This window comes from Meriones unguiculatus, chromosome 20 (genome assembly GCF_030254825.1).
Source record: "Meriones unguiculatus strain TT.TT164.6M chromosome 20, Bangor_MerUng_6.1, whole genome shotgun sequence".
NCBI classification, from domain to species: Eukaryota; Metazoa; Chordata; class Mammalia; order Rodentia; family Muridae; genus Meriones; species Meriones unguiculatus.
This window is the reverse complement of record NC_083367.1, coordinates 58093922-58111431: the sequence shown is the minus strand read 5'-3', so window position 1 is coordinate 58111431 and position 17510 is coordinate 58093922. Positions and strand designations below refer to the sequence as shown.

The 17510-nt window shown below is 47.7% G+C and overlaps 1 protein-coding gene across 2 annotated transcripts in view; it reads left to right on the top strand.

Annotated features, from left to right (window-relative positions):
- Nucleotides 1-17510, top strand: part of Rps6ka2 (ribosomal protein S6 kinase A2) — a 277507-nt gene that overhangs the window by 50468 nt on the left and 209529 nt on the right. The window contains exon 1 of one of the 2 annotated variants that reach the window (XM_060373462.1): nt 7106-7168. The exons of the other annotated variant lie outside the window; for it this stretch is intronic. Coding sequence (XP_060229445.1) covers nt 7121-7168 — 48 coding nt within the window. The 5' untranslated portion in view covers nt 7106-7120. Of the gene's footprint in view, nt 1-7105; nt 7169-17510 lie in introns of those variants that run through there. 2 annotated transcript variants of the gene reach the window in all.

Below are 17510 nucleotides of genomic sequence, written 5' to 3'. Positions count from 1 at the left end.
GCAGTTTTACAGACAGAGAAACAAAGGCGGTTGTTGGGTGAAATAAAAACAACTAAGTTGTCTCCCACAGAAAGAACGCATGAGGTGACCCCAGGTATAGGCCCACCAGCTATTTGCCTAACACCAGGACAAGTGTGCATGTTGCTTTTGATTCCTAATTGTTTGTGCAAAGGTCTAGTTTTTGCCAGCTACTTCAACATGCGAAGGAAATGATGAGATGTCTCAAATGCAGAGAGAGGCACCGTACTGATGCTTTTGAACACGGGAATGCTCCATTAAACGCCAGGCAAATGTTCACCCTCCCTGGCTGGTGGCATTAGTTTTCCCATCAGAATTCGGCAGCTGGGGTTGAGCTGTGCTCCCCAGCCCCACCTTCTAACAGGTCTTTAGTCTTCCTCCTCCCACAACCACCTGACCCTGTCTGTCAGAGACATTGGTTTTTCTCTCTTCCATTTTACCGTTTCTTACCTATGCCTTGAATCCGAAGCACAGAGAACAGCGTCACAGCCGTGGTCTGCTTTTTATGGAGCTGTTCATGTGGAGGTGACATTTGAAAATGGCTGAAGTGTAGCGAATCAATGTGAAAGTCTGTGTTTTAGTGTGGTTTTTAGACCAAAGATTCTGCAACAGAATAGGCCCTTCCCACAGAGCCCCTTGCCAGGGCAGCTGCAGCTGAGGGGACCCTTGTCCATTCACCGTGACTCTGGATTAGTGTGGCAGGGGTGCTGGGTGGGTGCTGACACACGGGAGAGTGGGGAACTGAGGGAGGCCTCTGGTGCGGAAGTAGGGAGTATTGCCACAGGAAAACCTGCCGTCAACAAGAACATGGGCACAACGTGGCTTTGTGTGCGTGTGTTTTGTCCAGTGTGGTTTAATGGCTATATCTAATCATTACATGGCCTCACACAGCATTTCAGCCAGAACTGTTCAGAGGTTTATCTAGCTGGGGGGAAAGCCTGAGCAAAGTAGTAATTTTCAACTTCTGGGCTAGGTTTTCATAAGCCAAGCAGAAACTTTGAGAAAGATTACTGATACAAAATTTTATCATAATACCTCTACCTCACCTCCCAACTCCCAACAGACAACACAAAGGATTTGGAGAAATGCCTGAAGTAAAATGACCAAAAAAGAAAAAGAAAATCCCCAGAGTCCAAAAGTTCTCCACCAAGTTCTAGGATCACAGGAAAAGATGATTTTTTTTTTTATACTTCTCTATAATTTCCAAAGAAGCTTGTACTACGGGTACAGTAATTTTGTATATATTTTTGAAAAGTTAAGCCTGAGCTGTCCTAACTATTGAAAATGACAGGACAACCCTGAAATGATGGTGCAGTGCACACTCAAGGTCTCTGGGTGTGTTTATGTATCTGGATTTGGTAGCAGATCACCAGATAATCCCACTATTTGGCAGCTCAGGCAATCTTACCATTGGGACGTGGCCTCTGCTCAGTGACACCAGAGGAAGTATTGGATCTGTGAAGAGAACAAATGTCCCCTGCGTCTTACAGAGGTGATGGTTCCCCCACCTCAGCCTACCAGGGAAGGGCATGGTGGACCTGTAAGTTACCTTGCAGATGAGTTTCTGCACCACAGGCACAGCCCCGTGACCCTGGCCAGGGTTAGAATTAGGGGTGCTGCCATCGCCCCCCCAGACCTGAGGAGACCGGCTTTCTAGAGCTTCCCTTCATGATAACTGCTGAGAGCTTCCAGGGCTCTGAGCCCTGCACCTCTGTGCCAGGCCAGCCTCACACCCGCAGGGAAGTAGGAGGCTCTCTAGATCCTCAGTTCTAAATGCCAGCCTGGCAGCTCACAGCCTCCACTCTGCTTCCACACCACAGCTTCAAGAGACAAAAGTCAGAGGGATTAAGGCCTATCCTTTAGGAGACTCTCAGAGTTCAGCAGCAGACATTACTTCAGGCCCTATCAAAGCCCGGCATGCCGGTGTGCCCTGTGCCTGTCCGCAAGCTCCACAGGCAACAGTCAGGGACCTGTAGCTAGGGGGCAAGTTGCTTGAGGCTTCTCCATGCTGCTGTGCAAGCGCTCGCTTAGATTTTCCCCTCCAAAAGGAATAATCAGATCCTTCTACCCAACTCGTTCAAAACTCTTAGGGCCACGTAGGGTTCCGGTGAAGCACTGGCAAAATTCTTCACCTTTCTTCGGTCTCGTTTTCTGTCATTTCCTACTAAACAGCAAGAATCCAAGCAGAAGGACTCCCCAGGAGATTGTGAAAATATTATGACTGAGCAGTACCATGCGCAGGCCACAGGCTCAAATAGTCTCAGACCAAGAATATTTGAGGAAATATTTTTTTTTGTACTGAATGCTGTTCTATCCTCTGCTAACCAGTGTGACTGTGACAGATGTGAATGCAGCACATACATCATGTGTCATCTGGAGAAGTCCAGGGGACACTGCCTCTGTGATAGAGGACAGTTCATGCTGGCCTCTGTGAGCACCAGGCATTCACATGGTACACAGACTTACATACACATCAATCAAACAAATAGACAAGCAAGTAAAATTTAAAAGTCTAGGATTCCTTGGGACATTGTCAGGGTGAGGGTCTCGCCAATGTCATCACGGTTTTGACCTGATTTATAAGATGGCAGCTAAGTCATTTGTGGAGTGCCTCATGGCGTGCACATGACTTTCCTCAATGCCGTTGGTGCACAAAGAAGGGACAGGGTAGGGCACTGGGAGAGCTTGGATGCTCTTCTTTGTCAGTTCTCTCCTCCCAAACCCCCACAAGGATCTCCTCCCTCCTCCCGGTTTGTCTTCATCCACAAATTGCTTTGCTAGGTTTGTTAAATTTTCTCTCTCTGTCTCTCTCTCTCTCTCTCTCTCATTCTCTCCCTTTCTGTGTGTGTGTGTTGTATGTGTGCATTGCTCGCACCCCATGGTGCACGTGTGGAGATCAGAGGGCACCATGTTTGAAACAGAGTTTCTTCGTTGTTCACTGCTCTAAATACAAGAGTAGCTATCCTGCAAGTTCCCGGAATTCTCCTGTCTCCGCCTTGCATCTTACGTAGGAGAGCTGGGATTACAAACATGTGCTTACCATACCTGGCTTTATGTGGAGGTCTGGGGGATTTGAAATCATGTCCTCACAGTTTCAGAACAAGCACTTTGCTCACAGGTCCATCTCCACAGTCCCCAGTCTTGAATTGCTCCATTTCTAAGCCTCTTCTACGTCTTAACTCATTAATCAGTCACTGCCACACCATAGTCGTGGTTGTCGGTGTCCGTATCTTTCAAATGAGGATGCAGAGGGCATGGAGCCTGTGTGGGGTGGAATTTGAACCCTGTGGTCTGGCCTCAGTGTCTTCACTCTGAGCATGACACTGTCATGTAGACATTTACTGGTAGCCAAGATAAACTCCTGCAGTCCATTTTGGGAAAATAAATAACATTTAACTTTTTCTCTGTGTAACTGTTTGAGAACTCAGAAGGAATCCAAGATTGCTCTTGGCTTTGCTTGCTCCAGGCGGTGCAAATGCCACCTGACGAGACTGCTAAAGCTGGAACAAGGACTGTGAGGCAAGCAGTGTGATTCTTCCCACCAGCCCGATTCGCTCCTGGAATGCTGAAGGAGCGGCTCCTCAACATTTTCTCAATACAAGATCTCTGCCTGAAGTAATAGTATAGTAATAGTAATGGGGCTGGGCATGCTCACATGGACAGGCCTACGGGGCACACATTCATGTATCTGGAGTCCCTGGAGGATGCTGAGGACTAGACCAACTGCTAAAGTGACAAAGAGCGGTGGCTATAAACTGCATTGGAGGATGAACACAGTGGAATATGTCTGAGTGGGAAGGAGAGCTCTACTTCCACTTGACCCTCCCTCTCTTTTTTTGTGCTTTGTGGAACTCAAAGGCTCCTGTGAGGGCCTTTGTCCAGATGAGCCACGTTGTGCGGCTCTATGAGGACTGAGGAGACCAGGCACCATGGTCTTAGCACAGTAGACAGACCTTCTGTCCCTGTCAGTAGGCTCCCTGACAGGCCACTGTCCTGGATTCTGTTCAGCAGCTCCCCAGAGAGAGGTGTCCACCTGGAAACTCTTGTTCCCTGAGCTTCTGTGTCCTGGTCCTGATGTCAGGTGCAGCTATGCACCGCACAGAGGAGACACACGTTACTTCCATCCCTGTCTGTAATGGGGAATACATGACATGTGGTGTTCTCTGCATCATGTCCTCACTGTGGTGTTCTGAGTGGGTCCAAGATGTAAACACAGCACCGTGTGCAGCAGAGGAAGCCACGGTGCTGAGCTCATGGTGGCCAGAAGGAACAGGAAGCATTGCTGTCACAGCACTGGGTGTCGACTCTCTGGACATGGCGGTGCCACCTTTGGGTTCCTTCACTGGCGTGGTGCCCATGTGGCAATGGCGGCATTTCCTCAAAGTGTGACCAACAGAGAAATGCTTCTCAAAATCATTTCTTTAAACATTCAGTTGGAGATGAATAAGCCGAGGTTGTTATGACGATCTCCCATGGCATTCAGTAAAGGCAATTCTTGTCATGGTCACCATGACAACACCCAGTGTACAACTTACATGTATCAGCAATTACATTCCATTAAAAATGAAAGGTTTTTGTTGCTGCTTTCCAACCTGACATGACCACCATTTCTCCAGGGATCAAAGCCCTGGTCTGTTGGCTAATGCACTTTCAAAGGCACCAAGTCCTGGGTAATTGCCTTTTAATTCTTGTGGAAGTTTGAATGGAATTACATTTTGGATGGCTCAAACTACAATTATAAAGTGTAATGATTTTAGGTTAGGATTATTTAGATGTGCTCCTCAGCCCTCCATCCAGTTTTCTTCTTTTGTATCAACTCCAAGCTCAGCTGTGTGGCCATCGGGAGGCAAGAGGCAGGTGGGACAGAACCTCCAGGAAGGGGCTTGTTCCCCACGCAAAGGGGCTGCAGCATGTCAGGCTGAACCATTTGTGAGCTATGCTATGTTGTGCGGGCTCACCTGCACTAGCTTCACAGCCTTGAGCAAAGAGGAAGAGAGAGCTCAGTCTGTTCGCAGATGGCCAGCCGAGCCTGGATGAATTTATCTTTGATATTGTTAGATGCGCCTTTTCCCTTGCAGGGTCCCTTCTTTGGGGTAATAGGCCACACACCCTTTGAATTAGGCAGCTAAACAACTCAGAGGCCTCATTTTATTCTGTGCACAAGACAAGCTGGGAAAAAAAAATGTTTGATCCTCAATAAGCTCTCTCCAAGCAGCCATTCCTGAACAACAGTGATATTGGTCAAGCGGGGACCATTTTCCTCCATGAGAGAAATGTCTTCCCTATGTCTTGAACAGGGAAAGGGCAGCTAGCGGAAGTAAACTCTGCATTTTTATTTGCAAGTACTTGAAATAATTCCAGAGGCTCATGTTCTTTCCCACTCCAGTCAAAAGCCAGTAAAAATAAAAACAACAACAACAAAACCCTGATGTTTCAATCAAGCTTGGTGGTTATAGATCGAAATAATTAAAACGGACTTTTTCACAAAGGCCACAAGTATCCAAGTTTCCAGGGGAGCATTTTATTTTGTCCTCTGCAACACCCGAGACACTGTCAAGCACAGCGTCAAGCAGCTTCACCAGAAGCTTAACAATGTCACCAGAAGCCGCCACAGTCGTTGCCTGTAGAGACAGTCAGGCCTGGACCGCATTTACAGTACAGTTCTGCCTCCATTGGCAGAACAGTGGGAGGAAAGATCCTGTTCCAAAAAAGACAGTGCTCAGGCTGTACCCAGGGCTTCTGCGGAGGGACGAAGATTAAACAAGGGATGGCGAGGCGTTACTTAATTGTCTGGCTGTTTCATAGAAGGAGACGTCAAGACCGAGCTGTGTCAGGATTGCCTAGAGCAGAGTAAAACAGCAGAGAAGAGACGAATGGAGAAGGGAGAGGGGGAGGTGGCCCAGGCCTATCATCCATGTCCCTGAGAGTCTGAAGCAGGAGGGCTTCAAGTCAAGGCCACCCTGGACAACTTATCAGGACAATGTTTCCAAAGTGAGAAAAGGGCTGAGATGTAGCTCAGTGACAGGTACTTGTCTGTCATGGGCAAGGCCCTAGCTTCAATCTCTAATGTTGAAAAAAACGAGGAGGAAGTGGGGGAGAAAGAGCAAAGGAAGAAGAGAAAAAGAGAGAACAACAGAAAAAAATTTAAAAAATAAATAAATAAATAAAATGTAAGGAAAAAATGCCTGGTGTGAATGATGAACATCTGTAATCCCAGGTGCTTGGGGCTGAGGCAAGATTGTGAGTTCAAGGCCAGTTGGGGCTACAATAAGACCTTGTTACACACCCAAGAGACAAAAACAAAGAAAACTGTGAAGAAAGGAAGACCATTAGCAACAACTCATTTCCTCACTATTCTGGTGCTTCCCTTTTAGCTGCTGGAAGTAATATAGAAGTTTCTAAAACCAGGCATTTTCCTATACTGCCAAAGCCTGTGCCAGAACAAGGGGGCTGCAAGCATCTGTATGTCACACAAGGGAGCACACAAGGAGGACCCACATGCAAGAATAAGCCCTTATTTTTATTTGCCATCCTTCAGCCAGAGCCGAAGCCTGCGGAGAGGACATAGGAGGGGGAAAAGGAGGGGTCTTTTTATATCCTGCTAAGGGAGACTGTTGGCCTGGCCAGTGACAGGTGGGCATGTGTACTGTGGGGAGGGTCACAGGGTGGCCACTCCAGGTCCCTGACAGTTCTGAACATTGCAGTAATTCTTCAGAGCCTTGGCTCTGATGGACTCTGCCAGATGCTGTAACTCCTGTGTGAATTCCGAGCAGCAGCGTGAGGAGCCTGCACTTCACAGGCAGAGCGGTGCCTTGGGGCTGATTGCTGTTTCCCATGCTTCTGGAGTTTGCAGAGCTGGGTTTTGTCCGCAGCCATCCAGCTGATGCCTAGGAGGTGGAGTCCTCCTCTGATGGCCTTGGTGGCCGCCCACCGCTGAAGAGGGCTGCAGGGAGGAGGAGGGCTGGAGGTGGCCTGGGTGGCTGCTAACACTGGGTGACGTGCTGGCCCAGCACTGAGGGAGGTGATAAAGGAAGAGGCGGCTGCCCGGTGGTCAGAATGGCTCCAGCGTCTGTGGAACAAAAGCAGCCCTGGGCAGGGAGAGATGATCAGGCTGTCACACAGGAAACTGCAAAAACTGTTTCTCAGAAAGGTAAGGGGGCACACGATGGTAGCAGTGGAGGGGTGGTGCTGGGAGTTGACCTCATGGGAATCACCAGGAGAACAGAGCTTGCCAGTGAGGGCCAAGGAAAAGAAAAGGTTACTTTCTGGGGCGGAATGAAATGCCTCCTTTTATGAAGAAGAAAGATGCCCAGGGGAGAAGGTGGGAGGTGGACGTGATGCTCCAGGCAGGACCTGCTGATAGCTGTATCGGTTTCCAGTTCTTTTGCTCTTGAGTTGGAGCCCGGGCAACTCAAATGTCCCCATGTGTAGTTTCACAGTTGAGAGCCAGGGGCCATCCCTAGTCTCTGTAAGTTTAAAAGGAAGGGAAAGAGAAGATGGTAGGTGGGTGGTCCTTAGAGACTTAACAAAAAGTAGAGTGTCAAGTGGAGCTAATCAATGAAGCAGGATCTGTTTATCATTATGGACTCTTATTTTTCTCTTTAAAAAGTTGTTAGTATAGAAAAAAAAAAAGACTCACATATACTATTCCCTTTACCTCCTGCTCTGTCCTGTTTGGCATCATCAAATGCTGTATGCTTTTGCACAGCCATCATTGCTGTTCACCCGCTGAACTTCATGACCCAATACTGACAGCGCCCACTCAGTGAGCTGCTCATCCCATAACCCCCCTCTATCTGCCCACGTTGAAGTTAAATAACCAAACACATTTCCATCCTTCTCCAGTTAGTTCGCAGCAGATCACAACCAGCCCAGTTCTTATTGAATGGCTCCCCCAGCCTTTTTGCTGGATTTGTTAGATAAATTAATTTTTATTGATTAATTTTTCTGAGAAGGGGCTCATAAAACCCAGGCCGTCCTCAAACTTCTCTGTGTGGTAGAAGATGCCCTTAAACTTTTTATCCTCCTGCTCCTGCCTCCTAAGTGCTGGGATTACAGGTGTGTGCCCCCATGCCTCGTTCATCTAGTACTGAAAAGTTAACCGAAGGCTTTGTGTGTGATAGTCAAACATGGTACTGACGGGGCTATATCCTCAACCTGAGAAATCACTTTACTTGTGTCGTCCAGATCTCTCTCTCTCTCTCTTTCTCTCTCTCTCTCTCTCTCTCTCTGTGTGTGTGTGTGTGTCTTTTAAACAAAAGAAAAGTGCTGCCCTATGTAATGGCTCACAGCTGTAACCCTGGCCCTGGCAAGATAAAGGCAGGAGGATCAGAAATTAAAACTTACCCTTGGTTACATAGTGAGTTTGAGGCTGAGACCCTGTTTAAACAAATTCAATGAAGAAAAAGAAGAAAGTCTCAGAAAGAGGTTTTAAAATCACAGCCACGGGATATCAGTTTCAAACCTTAATCTCTTTAGAATAAAGAGGGTCTTTCCAACAGTCCGTGTGGTGAGGAGGGCGTCAGTTCTATGGAGTAGCACACAGTAAGTGGGCACAAGAATGGTTCTATGCCGACCTATGGGTGATACCATCTATAGATCCTTCCGCATGAACATAAAACTGAACGTATGTCTCACTCTAAAAGCACCCCGAAACTAATACTGTTAACGTAAGAGGTAAATGAAAGCCGTGCTTCTGGGGTTAAGAAAACTGAAATGTAGTCTAGTAGGTAGCATGTTCCCCCTTCAGACAGGACAAGCCCTTGGGTGCTGGCTCCTCATCTTCCTCAGCCCTTAAACTGTTGCATCCTCAAGGGTAGCTGGCTGGCAGGAGTGTGCTTAAAGGAGCTTAAAGGAGCATTGTGATTCTGGCACTATTTCTCACTGATTACCTTATCTTCTGGTCAGAGATTTAGAGAAGGTTAAACCCACTCAATACGGAGCTGAAATAATAAGCATGTGCTTGTTGAGGTGAAGGCAGGAAGATGAAGCTGGCGCTTGGCCTGTACTGGTGGGTATCTGAATATCTAGATACAATGGGTATCTAAAAGGGCAGGTGCTTGCAGAGGAGTGTAGGTGGGGCCTGGTGCTTGTATCTCCCTAAGGAGTAGAACCTGGACAGAATAGACTCAAGAAACAAAATCCCACTGAAAAACAAGAAAAGAAACCCTAAGAGAGAAGGCAGACACATCTATGTCCATGCCTGAGCCCCAAGAGCACATCCCCAGAGGCCTCAGAAAGAAAACATTGTAAACAGCTGCAAACAATGTTCTCTGCAAGGGCCCTTCAGTCAGTGCAGTGCGTCTGAATAATGCTTTGTGCCATGACCTGAATTGCAGGCAAGGGAAGAAACTGAAACACAAATGGGAAAGCCTCCTTCAAGGAGCCAGCCCTAGGGTGGGGCATCTCGGCCAGACACTTTAGAGTCTGGCTTTATCCAGGGGCTGTTGGAAACTACTAGAAAGGCACAAAATATCTAGGATCAGGCACCACAGCTTTGGGGGAGGAGATCGGTATTCATTAGAATTTTGTGGCTCTGAGCTTGGGATCCTTGACTGGTAGGAATATAGATGTTTTATATTGCAGGCAGCAGGAGATGCTTATAAAATTTAGGGACTGAAGGGATTTCAGGAATCAGCCTTTCCCCTTTACAGTGGTTCTCAACTTGTGGGTCATGATGCCTTTGGGGGGTTGAATGACCCTTTCACAGAGGTCGCCTAAGGCCATTGGAAAGCACTTATATTTACGTTACAGTTCATAACAGTAACAGAATGGGAATAATTTTGTGGTTGGGGGTCACCACAACATGAGGAACCGTATTAAAGGGTGTCAGCATTGAGGAAGTGGAGAACCACTGCTCTAGTGAAGAGACCAGGTCCTCTAAGAGGCTACATCCCCTTCCTTGTCCAAGGTACTGCAGCCAAGATGACAGAGTAAGGCTGGACCCCTGGCTGTGAATACTGTTTCAGTTCACAATGGCTAACAGCCCGAGACTAGGAATAGACCTTGCACTGTTAGCCATTCTAGTGTCTGTTGCTTATGCTCTGAGGTTAGAGTTGGCCCAAGGTGAGGGAGCTGTCCTCCAGGCCAGCCAATCCCTGAAGAGTGAAGGGCTTTCTTGGGATCTTGCCTCCCAACACAAGCTGACAAGAGTGAACCCATATCTAGATGCCTTCTTTGTGGACTGTCCCTGTAACAGACTATCTTTGCAATAGCCGTCATCTCTTCTCCCTTGGCCTGCCATTCCTGAGTAATCATAAAGTCATATAATGCAGCAGATACACATATAGATAAGACTAAGACCTCAACATGAGAATAGCTCCTTGCATTTCATTGACATGTGAGCAGCTGGTACCAACAGGTACTGTGTGAACTCTGAGCAGGAGTTCTTGCATGCTGGGGCTCTGGGGGAGAGGTGATAAGTATGAGTGGCAGCAAGGGAGGGGATTATGGGTAGAGTTCCTGCCAAAGCAAGGGAGTCTTTTATGGTTTTGGTTTGTCATTGTTCTTGGGTTGAGTTGACAGCTGTCTGGTCCAGATCTCTCTCAATATTTCTCATTGTTAATCCTTGAACTTACGAGGGCTCCATCTCATCACTGGCCTCCACAGCTCAGTGCATTTCCCCCCAGTTTCAGAGAACCAGTGCCTGCTGAGTTGCCCACCATATGCAGCGCTGGGTTTCATTATCATGACATAGCCCATTCACATAAGCTTTATGACAGAGTACACATGTTCTGTGAGGACAGGCGCTTGGTCTGTCCCTGCTGGCCACATTTTACACCTCCTTGTGTGGTTCTGTGCTAGGCTCATCCGCGCGATGCTCTCACTATAATTATAGCATTCTGTTCTGCTGTAGACTATGATGGAACAAAGCAGAGCTAGGCCACAGAGAGATGGTGTTTTTAAATATGAAGATGTGACATTTGTGTTTCGCATGTGACACAAATGTCTAAGAACTATGCATGTTTTAGAGGAATGTTGGGTCTTTTTGGATATCAATTTTCTGACGTTACAACTAAAATTTGTAATGAGTTTGGTTCAAAATGGACAGAGTTGGATGAATGTGATACTGTTATCAGAGACCATTCCAAGAACACTTGTCCACTTGGGCATTAGTGGAATCCAGGAGTGGAACTGTGACCAAGAAAGATGATGATCAATCTGAAGGGTTCCAGTCACATACAGGACATCTGGCCTCATGTCCTGGGTAAGTAGGGCGCTACCCAGAAATGAAGGAGAAAAGAGGAGTTTGTCTTTGGTGCTACAGACAGGGAGAAGGGACCTTGCTCTTGCCTCCTGAGTGACTGAGCTGAAGAACAAATCTTAGAGTCTCAAGGGGCAGTCAAAGTTCACAGCAAACAGAACAGTGCACAAAGGTAGACATGGGAATGCTTGTCTGCTCATCATGTGGCAGAATGACAAAGTCTCAAGAGCAGGGATTATGATGTGCCAAATTACCCAAAGTGTATATCTGCCATTTACAAATGTCACACTTGCAGCCTCAACAATCAATAGGCTGGAGCAGGACGGTTGTGACATCACAGCAAGTGGAGTCAGAAGAAAACAAAATCACAGAAAAATGAGTATGTAACTCTCTGGTTTAGTTTAAAAATAACCCCATCAGGAATGAGGTTAATTGTATAAGGCATTGGAATGTGTGCAGTTGGTGGTGGGGCAACTGGGTTCTGATCCCTGTTCTGCCCTTGAGGGAAATTTGTTAACTCTACTAGACTAAGTCTGTCTTTAAAAAAGAATTTGAGTAGGCAATGTTTGCTGGCAAGACTTGTCCTCGTGTATGACTTTAGCAGTATCATAAGGCTGAATATAGTCATATCCATTATAGTCCTACCGTAAGGATGGATTTATTAAATATTTAGTAGTTCCTTAATACCCCTTCAATAATGCACCCTCTGAAGCAATCATTTTCTACACACTCACTGTGAAATGCCTAAGAGTTTTCTTTCTACTTTTCCACTCTCTGCACTCCTTAAAAATTAAGGTCTATCTTTCAGTGTGTTCTAAATCACCTCTTCAGACATACTCATGTCCCAGTTCCTTTATCTGAAACTAAGGTCCTAAAGTGTCTGTTTGTCTGTCCAACAATCTCAAGGTGCTCCACACACTTCTTTCCAGCATGAACTTTCTAACACAGTGTCAGGTGTTCCTGGGCTGTGGCTGTACCAGACTAGTCCCTATCTGAAGGTAGACACAAAGTCATATTTAAAATAATTAACATGGACTAGATGCAATTTCTAGTCAAGTACATGAGGCATTGATGGGATCTGTAGAGGAAGGTTTTTGGATACAAATGTCAGGTATGGGTGTCACACTCTTTAGGAAGAAAGTCCTGTCTAATCTTTGCATTTTCTAGCACTGTTTAGACCTTAATTATTCTTGCCCTCACTGTTCTACTATGATATCTTTCCCAGGAGAAGCCAAACTGTTTTTTTTAGCAAGTGTCTGTTAATTGTAATGGAGCTATGTTCTGCTTGCTCTGTGGAAACCAAGAGTCTGAATGCCTGGTTTTTGTTTGTTTGTTTGTTTGTTTTTGTTTTTGTTTTTAATGGCTTTCCTTGAACTCTGTTAGCATTTACCCAGCTAACTGCCAATATGTTTTCAAAGGCACAGACATTCACCTATTTGGTGGTCCCTCAGTAGGGAAATGGGTGGAGGCAGAAGGCAAGAGAATGTGTCTTGGCAGATATGACAGGGTGTGAGGTATAGATTCAGGATATGACTTGGCTCAGGGCTTGGGATGGTGTAAGACCCCTGAGAGTACTTTGCCCTGTCTTTACCCTACAGAGTCTGTTACATAGTTCATCCTTCATGGAAGTCGTTGGCTCTTCGGCATATGCCTTCTCTTCTTCTGACATCAGTTATAGGGAAGAGGGTCACAACTTCCAGAGGTGCCAAATCACTTTGCACTGTGACACCCAGAGTTTGCAAGCTTGAGAGTGTCCTCGGGTGTGAAAAGCCTGAGACAGGCAGAGCCGGCTTCTGGGCTTCTGGGCAGCCTAGCCCCTTTTGTTCTCCACATGAGTACTGCATGGAATCCCTCTTTAGGGCTTCTGCCATGGCAGAAAGCTGACACGGGCCCTCAATTTTTATTGACGTCCTAACTCTAGGACCCCAGAAAGTGGTTGCTTTGGGAGATTTAGACAATAAAATCATTGAGGCTGTCCTGGTTTTGTCTTATCAGCAGGGGGATTAGGGTACAGACATTCAGAGGGACACAGGGAAAGGGCATGGCTGCAAAGCCAAGGAGGGAGGACCATGAGGAGCTTGGTCTTGGACTTCTGCCTTTAGTGTGTGGGGAACTCACGTCTGCTACCCAAGAGCTCATCTCACAGCGACTCTTAAAGCAGACTGACCCCCATGGTCACTGTGGGAGAGGCAGAGTAGACCCAGTGTGTGCCGGGCAGTCAGGGTCCTGATGCTTTCAGAAGGCGGTGGAATGCTGATGCTGCTTTTCAGCGTCATCAATAAGAACAGGCAGTTTCTGCCGCTGAGAGCTGTCTGCTCTGCGTTCTCTCCACCAATGGGTGCAGAGCTGAGCTGAGGCAGGGGCATTGTCTTTATGTGTATGAGTGCACGTGTGTATACTGTATGTGAGTGACAAGCGTATGCTTCCAACCACACAGAGGTGTGGCCTTTGCCTCCTCCAAAGTTCAGCCACTGTCCCAGGCATGACTCTGATCCTCTGGCAGTTGGCACCAGTAGAGCTTCTGCTGCCGGTCCCTAGGTACAGAGGCCCCAGTGCTGTTCCTCCTTTAGCTTGTCACCATAGAGCTGCATGTTTTCGAAGGAGGGGAATACTCCTGGGATGCTAGTGATTGCCCCAGGGGTACTGCTTCCTCTACATGCCCGAGGCACCGTGCTGGCAGCAACCGCAGTTTCTGGGTGTCCAAAGTGTGGCCAGCATGGCCCAGGAGCAGCCTGCAGCTCAGCGGGCCGGACGTCGTCTGTGCTCAGAGGCAGATGCACCAGCAGGGCGCGATGCCTTCACTTCCCCAACCAAAGGCCATGCATCCCGCTGGCCCCAGGAGACCTCCGCGTTGGCAGGGCTGACCGCCCTCAGAGACTTCTTAAAAAGGAAAGTCCAGGTCAGTGGACAGAATCTAAGGAATGCCTGGGGCTGCATGGTGGGGAGTGGTCATTCAGTCTCTGTGTTCATGGACACCAGGAGGGGAAACTCAGAGTGGAAATTCCTGTGCACTGGTGATGAACTCGAAAGGGTGGAGACTGCCAGTGATGTCTCAGGAGTCTCAGGATTCCAGGCAGACGCCTGCTGGCTGATGGGGAAAGCAGCTCTTGGAAAAGTGCCAGAAGCCACTTTTGGAAATGTTCAAGCCACGGGTTGACTACAGAAGGAAGTGGGCTGTGCTCGGACAGGCAACCAGCACCTGCCCAGTGCAGGCCTGGTCGGCTGTTGAAGTCATCTGAGTAAAAAGGGGAAAGAGAAGGAAGAGGATTCCCTCGCAGACCCCAGAAGGTTTAGTGTGCCAGGTGGGTGGGCAAATAGATCTGTGTCTGCTGTGGCTGCTGGGCAGAGGCAGGGTGGCCCAGGATGGTGGTCACTCCTGGGGTTAAGGGAGCCCTGACCAGTTCTCCGTGACCAAGCCGTACTGTTGCTATAGCAACATGGGCCAAAGCCTTTTCCTGATGTTCAGACACGTGCTGTGCTAAGCACCTGACAGTTACAGTTTCTGCCACACACTTGTTAAAAGCAGTGGTGTGGCCAAGCAGCTGGCATTGGAATGAGCTGGGATTCAGACTGCTTCTTCAGTCAGTGTCTGGGTGTTTGGGGCTGATTGTTTACCCAGACAGGGTCCACCAAGTCTTTCCTGGCTAGAACTGGCAGCGACAGGACCAGAACCACACAGCACTCTGTAGTGTGGGGACCCCAAGTCGGCTTTCTTAGCCCATGGCCGTGTGGGGGCTTGCTCGAGAAGAAGCACCACTGGGCTGACATTCATGGGTCCAGTGCTGCACCACTTGCCTGCCAGGTCTCTGGGGGCTTTGGCACACTGCTGGCTATGCAGAGTTCAGGTTCAGAGGACCAGCGTGGATGGTGGCTGTAGCAGCTCCCTCATGGTTTCCTTTGTTATTAGAACAACATTCTACCTGAAGGGTTCCGGTCCTTTAGCTGTATGACACTTCTTAGAAGAGGATCCAATGGGTAGGTGATCATGACCTTATCCAGAGCCTGTGGTCTGAGTGACTTGTGTCTTCCCGTCCGTGTGCTGGGACCTGCCTTCCTGTGCATTAGACTTCATGGTGTTCCTCAGGAACAGAAAGGAATGTGGGTGGCCCTCTCTAATGTAGAATAATAACTATCCCTGCCCACATTGAGCTTGCTGCCATTATGTAATTACCTGAGTGGATGTTATAAATAATAAAGACTATAGTGTATGAGCATTGGTGTGGACAGAACAGAAAAGGCATAGAAGAGGAATGGATGCTGGGAAGCAGGCTAAAGTCAGCATGGCATGGGCCTTGGAGCAGATGTCTTTCCTTCCATGTCTGAGCATTGAAAGTTCTGCTTGCTCTTGGGGTAGAGGCACAGAGCTCATCATTTTGGGTGAGTTTTGACTCATTGTGTACTTGTTAAAATGTCCTAGCTCTGTACCACCCTGATCTGCGTTAAAATGTCCTAGCTCTGTACCACCCTGATCTGTGCCCTGGAGCCCACCCTGGAGACAATCTACCTTAGGGTTCCCTTGATGAGCAAAACTTTCAGACAGAATCAGCGAATACCACGCTTCTTCCTGAAACGGTTTCCTGTGAGTACTGCTCAGGCAGGCAGATATTCCAGCACCAAGGAGGTGTCTGAGCAGGGCCAGGGTTTAATGACATCCCTGTCTGCTCTGCTGCTTATGTGGCTCAGGCCAGAACTGAGGTCTGTTGTGAGGCAGGCAGCATGCCAAGGGACCTGCCTAGGGCAGGGCTCCTAGGGAGATGCTTTCTGGGCCTTTCTGTAAACCTCATTCTCTGAAAAGTAGCCCCTGGGTGGAGGGGGCGAGGAGGGAGGCTGCCCACTGGATGTGGCTACCTGTTGCTCATCAGTTAGAGTACATTACACAGCTGTTGACTGGTCAGCACAGTGCCGAATGACAGGGGCTTGTAAGTGTTCTGCTCAATTAACGGGTCCACATGCAAGCACGTGTGTGCGTGCATGCATGTGTGCGCACGTGTGTGTGTGTGTGTGTGTGTGTGTGTGTGTGTGTGTGCGCGCGTGTGTAATTAGAAGCTAAATTACCCAGCTGCAGGCTCGGTTACCTTTATCTGTGCCTTACCTTCACCTTTTGGGAGGAAATTAACTACAGAAAACATGCTTTGGTGTTCAGCATCAAAAACCAGTTGTGACAGTCCCGTTCCTGCTAAACCAGAACAGCACTTGGTCTGTTTGTTCAAGACTGTCACAAAGTAAAGCTGAAACTCCCTTATGATCCTTTACTCTCACCCATCACCCATATTACCCTCTACCCCAAAGATAACTACTAGTTTGAATTGAGCACATTTTCCATTTCACAACATGGGTGTTGGCAATGAATTTCATGTTTAAGCATCATGACTGTGAGGTGGTTGATGGCATGTGTTTTTGCAATTCACCTGTCCTTCCACTCTCTCCTGAATCTCCTTACTCTACCAGAGAGCTCATACCCTACACTTCTTGGCTACTGAATCCTGAAAGAAGTTCAGGCAGAAGAGTTCCCGCAGCCACGCGGTTGGGAGTGGGGTTGTTGTGTGGTATGTGCTCTTGCAATTGCTAGGTATTGTCTGTAACCATGCTTTTTGGTTCTTTATTGGTTCTTTTCTCCACCTCAATCCCTCCCAAACCCCCAACAGTAGTTAAGAGAGAAAGAAGGATAAAGGGGATTGAGGTCTTGATCTCCTTAGTTTACTTCATACTATTAGAGGCGTCAAACTTAGAGCAAATTTGATCTTTGCCGATAGGATATCCAATTTCTTCTACCTCTCTTTGCACACGACCACTTGACAGATCACAGTAGCAGTGGAGCAGCAGCCACCTTCTTCAGGGTACCTACATCCCCTCTCAGGACTCTGGCATTTGTATGAGTCCCCAGAATTCCACAAGTAAACTGTCTTCAGCTGGCAAAATCACACCCCTCCTAGAGCATGAGCAAATTATAGTCCACTGCTGTGGACAATCCGAAGCAGCCCCATGTCTCACACCTGGGATTGAAACAAATACATATTCCTAACATAACTGAGTTGTTTTTTTTTTTTTTTAAGAAATCAAAATTCTCACCACAACTGTCAAATGCTCAAAGTTCAGATTTCTAACACAGTGGGCGCACACAATGTTTTCAGACTTTTTGAATATCAGGTCGGCCCAGAATGTGAAGCATCTAAGCTTCCATTCCCTGCTTAGAGATCAAGTTGGGCATTTAGTTACAATTCTTCTCTGGCCCTTCGGGTTCCTCACATCTGTGCCACTTGTTCACATCTTTGGTCTTGTTTCTAAGGGG